The sequence below is a fragment of the Larus michahellis genome, chromosome 6 (assembly GCF_964199755.1).
Source record: "Larus michahellis chromosome 6, bLarMic1.1, whole genome shotgun sequence".
Taxonomy (NCBI): domain Eukaryota; kingdom Metazoa; phylum Chordata; class Aves; order Charadriiformes; family Laridae; genus Larus; species Larus michahellis.
This window is the reverse complement of record NC_133901.1, coordinates 37,465,474-37,483,774: the sequence shown is the minus strand read 5'-3', so window position 1 is coordinate 37,483,774 and position 18,301 is coordinate 37,465,474. Positions and strand designations below refer to the sequence as shown.

Below are 18,301 nucleotides of genomic sequence, written 5' to 3'. Positions count from 1 at the left end.
CTTACTCGTCTAATTTTTCTTTCCTGCATTTTTCATGCATTCCCTCTTGTAAAATGCTGTGAGAAATAAAAGCAAGTTGTTTTCCCAGTGCAAACCAAAACAAATTCATGCTGAAGTAAGTAAAGACTCAAAATTTAGGCCAGGAGAGCCTGTACCATACAGCTTACAGCAAAGTTAATGCCATGCTTTATAATACAGCGTATAATGCTATGTGTACGCCCCATTTAAAACTATTTGTGGCTTGAAAATTTAGACCAGGAATTTAAAAATTACTGATTCTAATGCTAGAAGTAGTCTAGTCCTGCAGCGTATCTGGGGGTGCTGAGAACCTCATCAAAGATCTGACAATAGCAAGGAGTTACTCTAATAAAAGTAGTAGTCTTTAGATTCTGTATGTTTATATAATTCACCCTATTATCAGTAAAACAAAAGTCAGTAAAACATCTTTTTAAGGGTAGAGTAAGAAAATAATTGCTAATAAATGTATTTTCATTTTATGACCCATTTTCCCTGCAGAAATTTTGCTCTTATCACTACTAACCATCGTTGTGTGTAGAAATACATTTATGAATTAACTCAGCCCTATAGGACTATAGGTTCACCTGAGTCAGTGAGGTTTCTGCATTGGAAAAGGAATGGGCTTAAATCATTCTGCTGTCTGGTCCTTGCCGTCAGTCTGCCCTTGCTTCATGCAGGACTGACCCGTCCCAGGCAGAGCCGTGCAGCAAGAAAAGCAGCTGGAAAATTCTAAACTACTTCGGACTAAAAAGTACAAAACGGTTTGTGAACATGTCTACACAGTGTCTCTTTTTTCTACCAGCCCTGTCTGGCAGAGCAAGGTTATGGGAATCATTTACTGTGGCTTTTAATCCCCATCCAGTGGAAACAGTCCAGGTTTTATTTATTTGCTTCAAATCAGAGGGTATGTTATTTTTTCTCAAGACAAAACAGTGCTAGTCTGCTTTACTATGTGACATTTTAGTGTAGAACAATACTAGACAGAATTCCGGTCCTTTAGATCTGAAGAAAAGGAGGAAAAGTTCATGTTTGCTTCTTTTCCTTCACCAGTAAGTGCAGTCGCAAAAGCTACTGTTAAAATAATCTCACAGATAACTGGAATCTCCTAGAGGGCAGGAAAATGCTGCTGTCCTCAGGCTTCAGTAATTCCCTAGTCATAAACTACATTAGGTGATATAGTGCATCTGGGAGCTGAATGTGGTAATCCAACAGGAAGGCCTGTACCCTCCTATGTAATTTGCTGTTCTTTTAGAGGATAATCATTACTGGATTTTGATAGCAACATCTCCCAGCTTGCTCCAGGCCTTCTCTAAACTGTACCAACCACTCTTTCAACACAGCTATGCGTTCCATGGTTGGATATTAGAGTCTGTAACTTCTGGCACATGTAGATTTTGAATGGCACATAAAGGACTTGGGAGGAAACCCAAAAACATAATTATCAAAGGAGAGACATTGATGAGAAGCAACATCTTCCAGCTCCCTTTCAGGTACTGCCAGCCAATTGCATATTGCCTCCCTGGCATTCCCACTGGGTACTGTGTTCCCAGTCAGAGTACATTTCTTCATACGTTATGGAGCATGTTGCATACTGAGATTTTAAAACACAGCTTCACCAGTAGCTTGTGGGAACAAAACTAAACCAAATTTACCTTCCCTGGCATCTCTGCAAGGTTGCCAAACATGAGTTTATCTTGTCGAGCTTAACATCTGGAGGTGGCTTCAGTGCTTTCTCATATCTCAGATTTCATATATAAATTATACAGGTAATAGAATATTGATGTAGTACAGTTGGTTGCTTTTGAATTCCTAAAATGTTATGTTCTTAAATTACGATACCTATTAAAATGGTGTTAACTGCTAACTAAAATTGCTAATAAACTTACAAGTTTACAAAGTTCCTTTTCAAGCTTACCTGGGGGTGGCTGGACACCTGCCTGCCAGTGGGAAACAGTGAATGAATTCCTTGTTTTGCTTTGCTTGTGTGCGTGGCTTTTGCTCTACCTGTTAAACTGTCTTTATCTCAACCCATGAGTTCTCTCACTTTTACTCTTCCGATTCTCTCCCCCATCTCGCGGTGGGGGGGGTGAGCGAGTGACTGCGTAGTCCTACCTGCCCTCTGCAGTTAAACCACCACAGCAAGATAAATGTCTTGGCTAATGCTGCAGTTACACGTCTCTGCAGTGCTCTAATACCTGATGAAGAACATAGAATGGCAAGGTTTGACTGCTGTTGGATAATGCTCTTGCTGGTTACTGTTGTTATATATTGTTATATTAGTTTACATCTTCAAAAGGAGTATTCCTTGAAATATACGACTTTGTGAATTCTGTACATCAGAACCAGCATCATATTCAAATGTAATCTAAACACAAGCAAGACGGTGCTTCAATTAGTAGTGTTTTGGTTCAAAAAAATCACCTATACAGTCTAAAATAAAATAGCCACCAATATCCGTCTGTGTTTTTAATCTAAAACACATTGAAAAATATTTAAAATGTGTAAATTTAAACCCAGCTATTTCAATACCATTGGCTGGAACACAGTTCCTAAGATGGGCCTCTGATTCCCTGTCCAGTCTGCTTATTTCTGCTTTTATGATATACACCAGCTATACAAAATTCTTAGCAGTCAAATTCTTGAAAATGTCCATGTCTTTTTAGACAAGGCCAAAAATTAATTAAAATCCCTTCTATTCCACATGTACATCTCCATTCATTCATAATATAACTAGGTAGCACTTCACTGTTTGATACTGAAGTCATCCTGAATTGCTACTGGAGGCATCATGACTTAGCCTTATTTTCCAGCTCAGAACAGTAAAACTTTTGCCTCTTCCGGCGTAACAACTCAGCAGTTCAGTTTTTTGTGACCACTTATTTTACATGTAGACTCTTATTTTTGCATGCTGATGACTACTCCCTTCACTTGAGGAGTCCCTTCAGGGAAATGATGTACTAATCCCATGCTTCATCAAGCAAACGCTTCTATGATACAGTCTAACTGACTGCCACAAATCCCTGAAAGGATTCATCTGGGTTACAGCTTCTACGAATTTTAAGGGTGAGATTTGTTGAGCTGCTGCAAATTATCCTATTCTGTGAGGGTAAGAAGCTGCGTCTCACATGTGCCACTGCTTAACAACCCGCCTTAGGCTGTAGTTCCTGTCAGATCTGACTAACTATGTAGTCAAAAAAAAAAAAAAAACAAACCCAAAACCAAAAAACCCAAGAATGCTTTACTGTAGAGTGCTCACCACAAGCCTGAGGCTCTGGATCGCCCCAAAGAGTACAGGCAAGTATTCCCTTTATATGTAATTTCCATTGCATCTGAGCAAATATTAGAGTTCTAGTCATTCTCTTTTGCCCTTTCACACTGAGAGAGGCATTACTTGGACCTGTTATTGTGCATAGAAGTTCTCAAGATGTTCCCTGCTCTTCCTGTAACTCACAGCCTGCATGGTCCTCGGCAGGTTACATCTCTGAATCTCTAGGCTCAGCTGTACTGCACTGGGAATTATGCCTGCAGGGCCTTCAGATCAGAGGCCTGTGCTCTGTTATGGGAAAAGGCTAAATATCGCAGGCAGTAGCAGAAGGGAAATATGTTCCCAGCTCTATCTCCTGCTTTTCAAGCAATGGAGCTAAGATTTTAAAGGTGGTCAGGATGATTCATCAGATCCCTCTTCTTTATTGCCTGCCTATAGAAGTGCATTAGCTCTGTCTTTCATATAGCGTGGCTACCCCAAGATTATAAGGAGATAGATGAGAAATCCTTTCTCCTATACGGAACCAAATCTGATACACCTAGGAAAAAAGTGCCTTCTTAAAGGTACTGGGGACTTTCCTAAAGCACTCCAATACAAGTCAGCGCAGTTTAGAAGAAAGGAATCCTTAAAACCTATGCCCTTATGCGGAGCAGCTACTCCTGTTCTCCTTTTTATCTTCCATGAATCGTGAGGAATGATCCAAACATTACAGCTCTCCCTAGACAGGAAGCTTCACATTAAACTAACATTCATAATAATATTTTCTCCTTCAACCAACATTAGGTAAGAGCTATCCTGTACTCCCCTAAGAACTCTAAGACTCAGGTAAGTACTTCTGATTAAAGTCAAATGTTAAATGGTTAAGCAAAACTAAAAGTCATAAAATCTGAAACCAAATCTGCCTGAATTTAGTTCAGAAATTACTGTAACTCTTAAAAGATAGTTACATTTTCCAAAAGATTTCCTCGTTTTGCAAGGAATGTGTGTCTCTGAAATTTCACATCAACTATGATAATCCAAAACAATTTTCAAACAGGTTTCCTTCTAACACATCATAAGAATGGGGGTTTTTCAAATTTTGAAGTGTCAAACGGGAGTATTCAAAAGGAAAAAAAAAGGTATTTTATACTTGGTTAGAAAAAGATGTTTAGTTGCTTGTATAAAACTGCTATGTCCAAGCATCAGTTCAACTGAATGAAAGCCAAGCTTTCGTGAGGCTGGCAGAAGAATAGCTGTAAACAGCACAGACCCTGGAGGCCTCTGTGTAGGGATCTGAGTTCAGAACTGAAATAGGAATTTTTTTCGTAGTTACCTCACTAGTGGTGAGTTGCCTCATTAACAGGGCACTGAGACGTTATTTAGCTTACGTTTCACCTCGGCACCACTGACAATCTGTTCATTCTTCTATTTACCTCAGAATAACCACTAAGTTATTAGCAGAAACATGTTGACAGTTTCTTTTTCTGATTTGTACAGAAACATGTCCCGTTCTTGATTCTAGCCTGTGTTCCAAATTTTTTAGCTGAAGATTTTTATGAATCGCCTCGGATTTTATTTTTTTTTTAATGTAACCAGAGAGGCTGTGCAAGGCTTTACACCATAACTGCAGCCAGTGGGTAACAGCAAGGCTCCCTTTAATAGCATGCATCTCTTCTGCACTGTCACTACCATTGCCTGCACTAATGCAGTTCTGTTAAAAAAGACCTTCATCACTGCCATCTAAAGAGCCGTCTCCTTTCCAGTCCAGCTGTCACTGTGGACAGTGCTATCCTACTAACAGACCAATTTTTCTACATATTTTCTACCTGATTGCAAATCCTTTTCTAAAAATGCTACTGTTTATCTAAATATTTTTATTTGTTCATACGTCAACTTTGGACATGACTGCATTAGGATGGGAGTTGCTTCAGTTCTGTGTCAGCACTCTTCAGAACTAAGTCAGCCTTCTTATATATCCCTTGTCATATCCCCCTTATCCATCACAGTGACAATTATAAACCTTTTGTGAAATATATTGGAATACTATTTGTATGAACTGTATCATGCACAATGCAGCTGCGGAGTATTGAGTTCATTCTAGCTTTTAAATGATTCTGTAAACCTCTAAAGACTTTTAAAGCTTATCTGAGGGTAAATTCTTGGTGCTTCTGATGGAGTTCACAGGGGTGCCTCAGTGAAAGTATGCCTTAGGCCCCCCACCCCCAGCACTATGATCTGTTAGCCCCAGGAGTAGTGCCAGATATTCAAGTAAGGCTAAATTACAGCTATGAACACCTACCAGCCTTAATAAGGAGGGTTTTTTCTATGCCTGGGGAAGATGTTCATTCCGTTTACCTTCTAAATTCAGTGTAAATAAACACTGTACCACTTACTGAGATCACAGTGGGGTTAAATGCTGTATTTAATCTCTACAAACTACAGCAAAATGCAGAAACCCTTATTCTTGAATTAGAGATGGCACGAATATGAGAGGTAGTAAAATGAGCTGTATCAAGACCAATCTGCTAATAATTTCACTGGGTCAAACCTCTGCATGTAATACAAATGCAGTCAGGTCTGTAAAATATTCTAGGATTTAGCCCTCCAGGATCTAGGGTCACACTTGAATTTAGGAAAGACCAACCTCTTGTCAGATATGTGTATCCTTAACTTAAATTTAAGGAAACAGTAACAAGTGCACCCAGTCTCACAAACCTATACAACAGATAGAAATGTGACAGAAATTCAGTATTTAGGGGATGCACAGGCTGTACTGCCCTTTCTCTGTACTGTGAGACTGCAATTTTTTAACCCAGAATGGTAAACATTCTGATTAAAATCTACAAACAACCCATTCAGTAAAAGTCCTTACATAAAAATTCTAGAAACAAGACCTTTATCAGACTACGATCTCCAATTGCTTTTGCAAGATCAATAAATGCTAAAAGCTTTCACCAACAGATAAGATTCCCTTCTCTGAGCTCGCTGAAAGCATGATCTTAAGTCATCTTACCGAATCACTACTAATTCCTTTAGACAGCAAACTTTACCAGTTAAGTATATTGTATGTGATGCTCACATATCACAGAACACCCCAGATTGGAGGACACCTCAAAAGATCTGGTTCAACTTTTTGTGGAAAAGGGAGCCTACATGACTCTGTCCAGTTGCATCTGGAAAACCTCCAGTGATGGGGAATCCACCATATCCCTGGGGCGGTTCTTCCGGTGATTGATTGTTCTCACTGTAAAAAATTTCTTTCTTATACAAAGATTAAAATTTTTCCCTGTGCTCCTGATGTATATTAGCTAGAAAATAATTAAATTTTGTTTTATTTATGTTAGGGCATTTATACTAATTCAAACTTTGTCAGAAGTCCATTCTCAACCCATTTAATTTTGTCCCAATATAGCAGACCATAAAAACGTTTCCTTCCTCACCCTGTGACTCTTAAAAACAAACAAACAAGTAAATAAATGTTATTTGCAACCTACTAAGCCTGATCAGGTTAAGTCTGTGATGGCCCTCCTATGTTTTTGAGGGGTCTGGGCAGTTCAGAAACACTTTTGTCAAATACTCTATATAGTGCTATGTAATAAACTTGCAGTACTGAATGTGTCGTGTGTTTGGGAAAGTGTAAAGCTTCAGTACATATGACTACAGTCATAAAGACTACAACAGAAATTTTTGTGCAAGAAGAAAACTACGGTAATTTGCCCAGAAGGTTATATGCTGCTGAAGTTGTCTCCTAAAACTTAGGTGTCAAAAAAGCCGTTAACTGAACTGTTGTTATCAACAGGTATTCCTAGAGATCTAGAAATGTAACAATGTGTTTGAATCTCTTGAATGATCTTTTCTGACCTTCTGAAGAGAATACATAAATAAACCCATCAACAGCTACAAAGAACATGTTCCACTAATAGCACGTATAGATTTGAAAGTTAATTCGGAAATGAGCAGGATGCATAGAAACGTATTTCCAACAAGAATACGAAAAAACATTATATAATAATCTTTCATCATCAAAGTTGTTACATCATCAAAATGAAGTGAAGTAACTATCTCCCTGTAATTGGCAAAGCTCTTACATTTAGCTGGACAGGTACAATACGACCAGCTACTAAACATTATTAGTTTTCTGTCCAGTAGCTTCATGTTGGATATGAAATGCTAATTTCCATGTTTTCTCAAGTGTACAGATTGTCAAAACTATGTTTATTAGAATATTACCATTCTATGATTGTCCTACAATTAATTCCCCTAAATACACAGTACAACTACAGTTAAATCTGTTTCTGGTTTTCTTCAACTAAAAATAAGCCTCTTCCACATTTTCTTCTCCATTTTTCTTTCACAGCACACACCTAAGATACCTCAAATTAGTTTTGTTTTACCTGATGCGGGAAATATCATAGTACCTCTGTTACTGCTGTACAGTGACAAGTGTCTGATAAGCGCTTAATTTTTGTATAAAGGATGCTATATAACTGGTGTTCAGCCGTAACATATTTATTATGGTGTTGAACTCTATATGTAGTGTCAATAATGTATAGTGGTTTATTAAAGAGTAATAGTGAAGCCATCTGTGCTAGTGTAGGTAATAGAGGAACCTGCCTCTGAAGCATAGTTTCCTTACAACCAACCTTACCCATGTTCTCATTTTCAAAATAAGGATAAGCATTATAACAGTTTCTTGTTTCACTTTATTTCAGAAATAGGATGTCTACTTTTCGAAGGCTGTGAGCTAGAACTTAAAGGCATTTCTAAGGGCAATGCCAAATATTATTTGCAGCTGATACCCAGTCATTCCTTTTAGATTGCAAAACCCCTTCAGCACACACTTTTGTTTTGAGGTAAGTTTATGATACAATAACTGTTATGAGACATATTAGGGGCACTTTGAAGGCAGTAAAGATTTGTGTAATGACAAATGTGATTATTTTTCTGTTTCTTCAACATCTCCAGGATCTGAAGTTGGAGTGATTAGTCGGCTTCACTAAGGGCAAATATGTTTGTATCTCTGAAATGAATTACAGGGGTGGGGTTTTTGTTTGTTTGTTTGTTGGCTGTTTTTTTTTCTCTCTCATCTGAAGGTGAGATACTGCACCAAACAACAAATACAATGTGCCAAATGTTGATACATACCAACATCAGTGCAGGTCTACAATTTATACCATATGCAGAAAACGTAAAATTTCATATCCCTTGAGCTAATGAAGAAACTCCTCTATCTCAAAGCTTTTTGAGCACCCAGTACGCTCCTTAGAGACCGGTGATACCCACTTCTCAATCCACACTCCACCTACACCCAATATCAAGATCAGCATGCTTCTATTTGCTACTTCAGTGTTTATACTTTTTGGTGTATTAGCTGTTGCTTCTACAGAGATGAATCAGTAATGCTGGGCGTTGTTGTGCTAGTGGAAAATGTATTTATTCCTATGATTGTGTACACAAAGAGGTGTTGTTTCTGAGAGCTCTTTTAGTCACAGATCCTTGAAAAACAAACCACAAGGCTGTTAGTTTTAAACCTTTTAAAATAATAGTACTTCATTGAGTACCAAACAAGCCTCTGTTCAAAGGGGATTTCCAGAAAACCTCTGGTTAGTAAAGAGCATGTACACCACTGTGGAAGGGGCCATAGATCAACTTCATGGCTTTCCTTGGCAAAGGTAAGTAGCTGAGTACTAAAGGGCAGAGATACAAAGTATGAACTACTTGTACTATGAGATTTTTACTACTATGTAGCATTTCCTGACACCAAAGTTCTTTTCTTTGTGCATTTCCATTAATCTTGGTTAAATGTAACAATTGTACCAAAATACACATGACATTCTTTGATTATAAGCTCTAAAAATAATAATTTATCTCTACCATATCCCCAGCTTGTTCTTAACTCCTGTAACCACCAAGAAGGCTGGAAGCAGGATATGCTTTACAGGTTTTGCCTTCTAATTTGTATCTTTTTCTTGACCAATTATTTTAAGGTAACTTGTAGAAATGTGGTATCTTTCAGTTTTCTGCCCCTTCACCAATTTTGGATTAAACAGTCCAATGCACTTAAAAGATACTTAGGAAGCCTACAGTTTAGAAACAAGACTAGAAGTGCTCACATTTTTTCACTGCGATTTCCATTACAAGCATTCTTCACCACAACAGCACAGTTTATCTTGAAAAGAGGGTACAGAGACCTAAAGAATTCAAAAGGAGTCATTAGTATGCTATAAGTGGCAGTGGCAAAATTTGCCAGCTAATGGTAGCAATATGTACGTGGAAAGGAGAAAGTACACAAAGTAATGTTCTACTTGAGGTACAGGAAATCAGGCTTGTGGTTTCCTAAGAGCTTCTAAGGCCTTCTTTGAGAGCATCACTAAGAATAACGCATCGTCTGATAAAAAGGCTCTGGGACAACAGACTGAAGCATAGAGCTACTTCATAACATTTGGACATTCACTGACAATTATTTTCTCCTTTAATACAATCTTGCCACTGATCTTTTCATTTATAGTGTGGGAGAAAACCCTGTTACCTTTTTAGCCTCTAATCTTATTTACAGGTTAAAGACAACAGAGTCTGCTTCAGTGAACTGATTGAACTGGTGTTATACCAGGAAGAGACATGAGTAAGGTTTAAAATGCGTAGACTTAAAAACTAAGAACTATGTTTATCAGTGTAAAACATCTAAACCCTCATGTAATTTGCACTATAGTTTAAAGGGCTGAGGCAGATCTGTTACCTTCACTTGTTGGTCTCCTGCTTCTTTCTCTGGTTGCCCTCCGACAATATAATCCCACCCACTGCAAGTGAGAGTTTAATGTTGCTGCTTCTCAAGTGGATTTAATTCCATTGTTAACTTTTTTTTAATGACAACAAATGAAACACTTCAAAGTCCTATTTTCAAAGCATGTCTTGTCAACTTTACTCTCAAATGTTAAGTAATATCCCATGTGTGTATTTCACCTCAAAGCAAACTTGTGCAAAAAACTATTTAAGGGATGGAAGGCTCTTCCTAAGTCATTGGAAAAGGGAAGTTACTGTTGCTCATCAACTATTGGACTACTTACTGCAGCCATTCCTGGCTGCAATTTCTGTTTCAAAGCCTTAAGTGCTTTGCTGAGTCTGCTCTCCCTTCACCTCAGGTGATCCTACTGCCCCCCCGGCCCGTATCAGCCTGAATGCTTGTGCGCATAAAATCAGCTCTCATGGCCTCACGCGTGCCTTTGCTTCAGGCGGAAGGCTGCCTATTTCCCGCAGCGGCAAGGCACCCATGAGAAGTGCCTACAAACTACCCACACCGAGTCGTTTGTGTGGCGAGGGCAGAGGGTCCAACAGTGGAAGCCTGAGGAGACCGAAGGGAAGGCCACGGTCAGCCAGGCCAAGCTGCAAGATGGCGGTCGGCAGGCCCCCCCCCCCACCACTGCCGCCGCCAAGATGGCGCCGGGGCCCCTCCCCTCTCCTCACGGCCTCTCCGCACGCGGCGGGGGCGGCCGGACGTCATCAGCGCGCGCCGCCGCCGTCGCGGGGAGGAGGGGGGGTGTTGGCGCCTGCGCGGTGCGGGCGGCGCTGGGTGCGGGAGGCTCGGAGGGGCCGGCGATGGCTCCGGCGAGGCGCCGATCAGGTACCGGCGGCGGGAGGGGCTCGGGCGGGGCGCGGAGGCCTCGGCGGCGCCTGGGGTGAAGGGTGAGGGGGAGCAGGGTGGGCGTGGGGCCCGCATTGTTGGCCGGGGGCGGCGGGAGGAGGAGGATGAGGAGGGGCGGGCGGCGGCCTGGTCGCGGCGGGGGGCGGGGAGGCGCCTGCTTCCCGCCCGGCCTGCCGCCACCGGGCCGGGAGGAAGGCCCGCCGCCCGCCCGCCGCCATCCCTCTTCCTTTCTCCGCTCCTCGGCCCCCGGGCCCGGTTAGGGCGGCGGGTATTTGAAGCTGCGCGCTAAAAAAAAAAAACCACAAAAAAACAAAAACCAACCAACCAAAAAAAAAGCTAAAAACAAGCCTATAAAAAAACCCCCACACAACTAAAAGTGGGGGCGTTAGGTGCGGGGTTAAAGTCGTTTTTAAAAGTAGCCGTTCCGGGGAAGGGGAGGCGGCGGAGGCCCGTCCGCGTTGGCGCGGGGAGCAGCGTGCCCTTGTGCAGGGAGAGGGAGCGGCGGCCTAGCCACAGCCCTAAAAAAAGAAATTATAGTGATAATAGTGATAAAAAAACCCCACGAGTTCTTTCTCCTGCAGAGTCGCCTTTCCCTTAGTCTTCGTTGGAAACTCGGATAGATTTTTTTGCGCGTAAATAACGTCGGCCCCATTGTTAAGACGGGAAGGGTGGAGGTGGTGCTTTAGGAAGCTATAACAACTTGTCTCGCAACTTTTTTGTGTTTCCCGCTTCCCATGCATGTTGCCCACCAGGTTTAGGGGTGTTAAAGATTAATCTTTCAACGCTTTTTTTTTTTTCTCCTTTCCTTTTTTTTTTTTCTTTTGACCCAGAATTAAAATAGCCTGATGGTATATGTTTCAAAGATTGTAGCTGCACTTTATTTTAATAGATTGCAGTTATAGAAGATAGACACCCGGGAGATTTTGCCTTTCGCCATGGCTCAGTTTGGAGGACAGAAGAATCCCCCTTGGGCTACTCAGTTTACAGCCACTGCAGTATCTCAGCCAGGTCAGTTTATGTATCACTTAATGTTTGAACCCTGACATCTAGTAGATTTGGAGATACCGTAGTTGTGTATGCAGTTGTGAGGCACCATGCTAACTAACTTATTTAAATTCTATTTAAATGGTTTAAGTTGAAGTTTTTCACACAATAGGCATTAAAGATCATTGCCTAATACTAGCTCTTGGTATGGGTTTTTTTTAAAGGGTGATAAATAGGTGAATTTTTGTTAATTCTCAGCAAACAAGGCATTAAGTTACTAGTATCCAAAGATCTGTAAATCAAATTACATTTCATCAAATTGCATTGCTCGAGATTAAATAATAACAGCACTAATAAGGCATTGCAGATTTTTTAAGCGCTGACTGAGTTTCATTTCCCAGGCAGCCTAAAGCAATGCTTACAAAGTATTTTGCACTTACTAATATATTGCACATAGTCCACGTAGTGAAGAGGTCTCTGAAATTTTGGGTGAGGAGGGGGTATATTTTATTTTGTTTTAATGCCAAGTTAGAACTCTAGCATCTCTGTGACCAAAGGTATCGCCCTGAAAATGATAGAGGGTTTCCTTTGATTTAGCGAAGAAGCCTTGTTTAATCACAGGCTCATGTATTTAAAAACGTAGCTGGCTAGATTTTCATGTTTCGCGTTGTTTTATAGCACAAAAGGTTTTGAGGCAAGAATGCAAAGCTTGCTGTGGAGTGGATCTTGGTGCTTCCATTTCCAATTCTGGGCTGCCTTTTTCTCTTCTTGAATACAAAGTGTTTCTTAAATATTGTATTTTCGTTGTGTGGTGTGAAAAGACTTCAACAAAGCTTTGGAACTTTGAGGAATCAGGATGTCAAAATGTGAGCACAGGCAGTAACCTCTGCTGAAGAGATGTCTTTCTAAAGAGTTGTATGTTTTTTGCAGTTGTCCTTTGCACCTTGCTCTAGTTTGATACGGAATTGAATGATGTACTTCCTTTGTCAGTGGCTTTATGTCTGGGAGCTTAGCAAAAGTTGGGAATGCCAGCCATTCTTTGGGAGTTGCATGTCTGGGGGAAAATAAAGAATCAATCTTTCTTCCTGATTCAGTTTTCTTTCCTGAAATGACTCCTCCATGTCCGGTTTTTCCTTTGGACGCTGGTCCAATCTGAGTCTTGGGAAAATGAGAAACACAAACTGCTTTTGGTTCTCGTGTCAGACTGGGCGATACCTTGGAGCTGTCAAAGGGTGGCAGCATCTGGGCTGGAGTGTTCTTGGTGCATTGTCTGATGTGACGGCTAGTGCTTCAAAAATAGTGGTGGAAAACTGAGGGCCAGGTCCATGTCCTGTTTCAGAGGGAAAGCTGCGTGAAACCTGCTGAAGGGGTGGAGCTGGTAGCCATCTTAGGCATCACTGAGCTAGGACCAGAAGGGGGCCCTGGAGAAGAGGTGGATGGAGAAAGGGCACTCGAAGCACACACCAACTTCTTATCCGTTTTCCTGTTCCTATGACTCTGCCTTTGGCTAGCCTACTTCTGAGCCTCCTTAAATTAAATCTAGTGCCAAATTTAATTGGGATAGGGCTAGTCAGCATCAGTTGCTGTGAGAGTTTTTTCATGTGCATGATGAGGACAGTATCTCCAGGGATTTTTAGCTGTTCATCTGATCCACCAGCACCTGACTCAAAGATGAGAGCCATTAAGACTAACATTTGGTTCCACTTTTGCCTTCTTACTGTGCTAGTTCCACCTTCCTTCATGTTCTAGTGTCCTTCTTCGCACTGTAGTATCTTCTCTCCAGTATCTCTTGAAGGCATTTAGCTCCCTGTGTCCTTCTGTGCAGTTCTTTCCTATTCCTACTGCAATACACAATCTCTGTGTCTGTATCTTCTTTCTTCCCTGTCTGTACTACTGAATCCAGTCCCTGGGGTTCTTCCACCCAGCTCCTGTTTTAGTACCTGTGCACATACTTTGTCCCCTGCTTTTTTTACCGTCAGTGCTGATTTATAGTACAGAGCACAGGAAACTTCTTTTAAAATGTATGCGGTGCCTTTGGGCCCTGCTGAGAGCTGAAGAACTGCAGCTAAATAGTCACCTTTCATGCACATTTCAACATGAAGCTATGACTGTCCCGCCAGGTTGCTTGCCTGATGGAGAGAGATGCTGTCAGTGCTCAGGCATGCTGACTAGCATGTACTACTTCTCACCTGTAGCCACGTTCAAGAAGTTGTGTAGGTTGGCTTACCCTTGTGAAGCTCAATGTTCATAAACTGATTTAAAAGAACTACATTTACCAGATGATTGGCAAAAGGTGTTATATATACTTACGCATGCCAGCTGCTTTTATCCAAGTGTCAGGTTCCTTCTCCAAAGCATCAGGGTGCTTGGGTATGGGGGAAGGAGATCTGGATTTTCATAACATAAGCAACACAACGTATAGCTTTTTCCTAAGCTGATGTCAAACGTGGTGAGTAACGGTGTTATAAACCCAGTTTGATAACTGCAAAAAGGTAATTTCAGGTTCGTAGGGGGTTGGTTGGTTGGTTTTATTTTTGGTGTTGCTGACTTGGATGCTGTCTTGGCCATCCCTGATGAAGAATAACTATATGAGTTAAGGTGTGACACTCTAAGTTAGTTGTAGAGTGACATGTAATGTTGCTGTGTAATGAAGGGTTCCTGGGATCCCTTTGGGATAGCTTACTAGTTGCTGTCTGTGCCTGTGGTATTAGGAGAGAGACGGGTAATTCCAGGTGCCAGCAAAGATCTGTGTGTGAAGAGAGACTCCTACTTGTAACACGATGAAATTGTTTCTCTACTCCTTGTCTCATGGTTTTATGCATCACATGACTAAAACCAGAATAAAGTCCCTGCTGTGCTAGTTAAGCATTGTTAAAGCATAAGTTAAATCATGCCTAGTACAGAAAATTAAAGTTTTAAAAACGAAAATATTCCTAGATAGCACAGATTGCTGTTTGCAAGTACTCTTTATAGTTTTAACTTGCATAATGATGTGTGAGTTCCTGAAACGCCTGCAAAGGAGAATACCCTCCTATTCTCTCAGCTATTAATATTTGACGTGTCTTTGGTTTGTATCACAGCACTTGGCGTATGCTCTTTTCAGGGTTAAGGTTTCTGGTTGCATAATGAAGCCCCCTTTTATAGGACTGTAGTTAAGGGGAAGGCCCAGCTATGCCATGTTCTGTCTGATTAGTGTTGTTGTCTTTGCTATATCCAGATTTCATTGCATTAGAGTGAAGAACAGGGCACCTGATGAAAGCAAAAGTCCCTGAAGCTCAGTGTCTTGCCATCGCTGGTGGCCCCTATGAGGTGACTAAAGAAAAGTTGTATGAATAGGACAAGCATGTAGTGGATCTCAGAGCCACTAAGAAATAGTGGTTGCACAATTTGCTGGCTTGCTGTAAGCAGATGTCCTGTGGTAAATATGCTGAACCTAGTTTCTATTGTATGCCTGTTAAAAGGATATCTTATTTTCTTTTTTTTGGAGTAGGTTGCATAGCATTTGTGTTGCAAGCATGTTAAGCCTGAAGAAACTTAAAAACCCAAGAACCCAAACTCACAATTTCTGACGACTGTGAAAAGTGTCCAAAGCCCTGGATAGGGTATTCCTTTACTTGTAATCCTAATAAATCTACATCACTTACCAAGCAGTTATACGTAGCTACATACTTTGAAGACGTTTCCCTAATCTAAAAGGGTCTCTGGAATGTAGAAGCAGCAAGAGGGACTACTTTTTGTTTGCCACAACAGAAATTTCTGTTACTTGGAAAGATGCTTGGACTGCAGCCTAGGACTCTAGTTTGTACCCAAGCCCTTACAGATGGTCGTGCTGTGCAGTATTTGGTGCGAGTGGAAGTTTTGTAGACTGCATTTGAAGGAAGGTGTCTCCATCACTGTACTTACTGAGATAATTACAAATCCTAAGAAGCTACTGTTTGTCACTGCAAATGCTTGTTGGCAGTAATAGTAATGAGGCAGTCAGATGTCAATTCCACACTTGGTCTGCAATTCATTCTCTGTCTCTTGTTTTTCTGTGTCATTTTATTTTCCTTTTTTCTTTTTTTTTTTTTTTAAAAAAAAAAACTAGTAATGCAAACACAGTCGCCTATTTAATTGGAGCCTGTTTGACCAGGATGAGTACATAGATGAAAGGTAGTCAAATTAAACTCCTGAAATTCTTCAGGGCAAATTGGTAGGAACAAGATACAGCTTTGAAAAACTTGTTACTACAGGTGTTAGGCTATGAGGGGATCTCATCAGTCTTTTGTCTTTGCCCTTTGTTAATAAGTTGATCTGCAGTGACATAGATGACATGATACCTAGTTAATATTAAATGCTCATAAAGTGATCGTAGAGATGGCAAAAAATCTTTTTTTTTTTCTTAATGGACAAAATGGGACGAGAGTCTTTGGGTGGGCTGGGAATTGTTTGAGATAATTATGGTTTATGCTGGAAACAAAGTTGTCATAGTGGAAACTGAAGAGTGCAGTAACCCCAGGATCTGGTTTTGGGAGCAGGCATGGTAATATTTTTATGGGTATCCTTGGTACAAAAAGTAGGAGAGAACTTGTGAAACTTGCATGATGATGCTTCCGAGCTCTATCCCCTGGTGTTGGTGCAACATTAGAATAGAACATTAGACTGAATGCCAATAGCTAATGTAGTCAAACAGACTCGAAGATAATAGCATCAAGTGGATTTATGCACTAATAGGAATTTTTGCTCAGCATGTGGAAATAAGAGGAGAAAGATTAATGCATTGCTTATTTGCTTTGAGTGAGCCAGCAAAGTAATGCAGCCAAGGAAAGTGAAAGTTCTCCCAGGCTGCAGCAGCAAAGCATCTTCACTAGATGTAAAGGTCTGTTTAAGGTGTGTTACCTGAGGCATTGGTGAGGTTCTGGCTGAGAGCGTGCTTCTGGATGGTCAAAAATGCACATTCAAATTGGAGCTGATGGACAAGCAGGAGGATCAAGAGAATGGAAGGCCTGTCACAGGAGAAGCCTCAAATTTGTCTTGCTTGGCTTCTAAAGAAACCTAAATGCTGGAATTTTCCAGTGGAAAAAGTAATGTAATATGGGAAATACTGTAATTTTTGCTGTATTGTAGAATGCTTGGTTTCGCTATTAAAATAGTATTACTTCCTGCAATGCTTATGTGACAATATTTGATGGAGTTCATAGTGGTGGTGATTATTTTCACTGTTGTTTACATATTGCTTTCACGTTTCATTCCAAAATTGTAAGATGATCAGTGCCGCCACCAACTTGGTTTCTGAAGATTTTACTCTGCTGGAAAGAACTGTGTGGTAGAGGATCTGTTGAGTTGGTTACAGCATTTTTTGCGCATTCTATGGTGATGATCACCAAATACCAGCAATTTCTTACTGCATCCCTGGGTCAGGAATGACAGCTCCATTTTTGGACCAGTAGGAATTGTGTGGAGCACAAACTCTGCAGGAGGAATGCTGTAAATCTGTTCATCGTTTTGTTGTGCCTCTTTAATGGCTTTGTAAGAGAAAGGAACCCTGTTCAAGTTGAATGCTCTTCAGTTCTGAAGGTGGCTGGGTGACCTGTTTTTTTTGGTGATGTGTTTCCCGACCGAGTTTCTCTTTGGTTTTATTTAAATATGTGAACTAGACTGATAGCTTAATGAAGTGATATTTGATCATGCAGCTGCAGATACTTTTTTAAAACCTCTGCCAAAGAGGGAGCAGGTTTCTAGATATGTTTGTGGTTCTTCACTCAGATTTGCGTTGTGCAGGGCTCTGTGTCCCTAGAAGTTCCATCTGTAAGGCTTAAGCGTACCTTGCTTGGAATGATCGCATGCATAAGGATCATAGCATGTAGATGGATGGCCGCTCCTCATGATTTGCTTAATCTTCTGCAGTGAATTAAAAGCTGGTATAACAACAAGATAAACTAATCTTTCCTTCCTGGCAGTTTGAGTCTCAGCAGCACAAATCCTTCCTAGTAAGAGCCGGAGAGAGCTCGACTTTGGTCCCTTTATATGTGGGGACCAATTAAACTCCCTGTTGTTAGGAGGCTGTTCCTTCTCTACCAGCCCCGACATCTCCAAATCCAGCTCACTGGGGGACAAAGGCAGTACTGAGTGAAGCAAAGCCTTGTGCATTTTCAAAGGACACGTTCCGTAAGCCTCTGTGTCATAGCTGCATTACAGTAAAGATTTGTCTTGCGCTCAGATAGAATGAAACGTATTAGTTAATGTACAGAACAGAACGACAGTCTTCATCTGGCTCATACAAATCCCGAAATGCGTTCAAGAAAGAATACAGTGTGTTTATGTGTTGGGATGGGCGCAGATGAGGAGGAGGGCAGCTACTAGAGCTATAAAATCATGAGCAACTTGAGAGAAGGAAATTAAGTGGTGTCTGTGCCTCTGCTGTGGTGTAGTATTAG

General features: G+C 40.9%; 1 protein-coding gene across 14 annotated transcripts in view; it reads left to right on the top strand.

Annotated features, from left to right (window-relative positions):
• The first annotated feature begins 10,770 nt into the window (after positions 1-10,770).
• Positions 10,771-18,301, top strand: part of CCAR1 (cell division cycle and apoptosis regulator 1) — a 28,112-nt gene continuing 20,581 nt past the window's right edge. For 10 of the 14 annotated variants that reach the window (XM_074590205.1, XM_074590200.1, XM_074590196.1 and 7 more), the window contains exons 1-2: positions 10,771-10,880; positions 11,791-11,909. In XM_074590205.1, coding sequence (XP_074446306.1) covers positions 11,837-11,909 — 73 coding nt within the window. In that variant the 5' untranslated portion in view covers positions 10,771-10,880; positions 11,791-11,836. Of the gene's footprint in view, positions 10,881-11,731; positions 11,910-18,301 lie in introns of all 14 variants that reach the window. The other 4 variants (XM_074590206.1, XM_074590201.1, XM_074590197.1 and 1 more) reach the window with 1 other exon arrangement.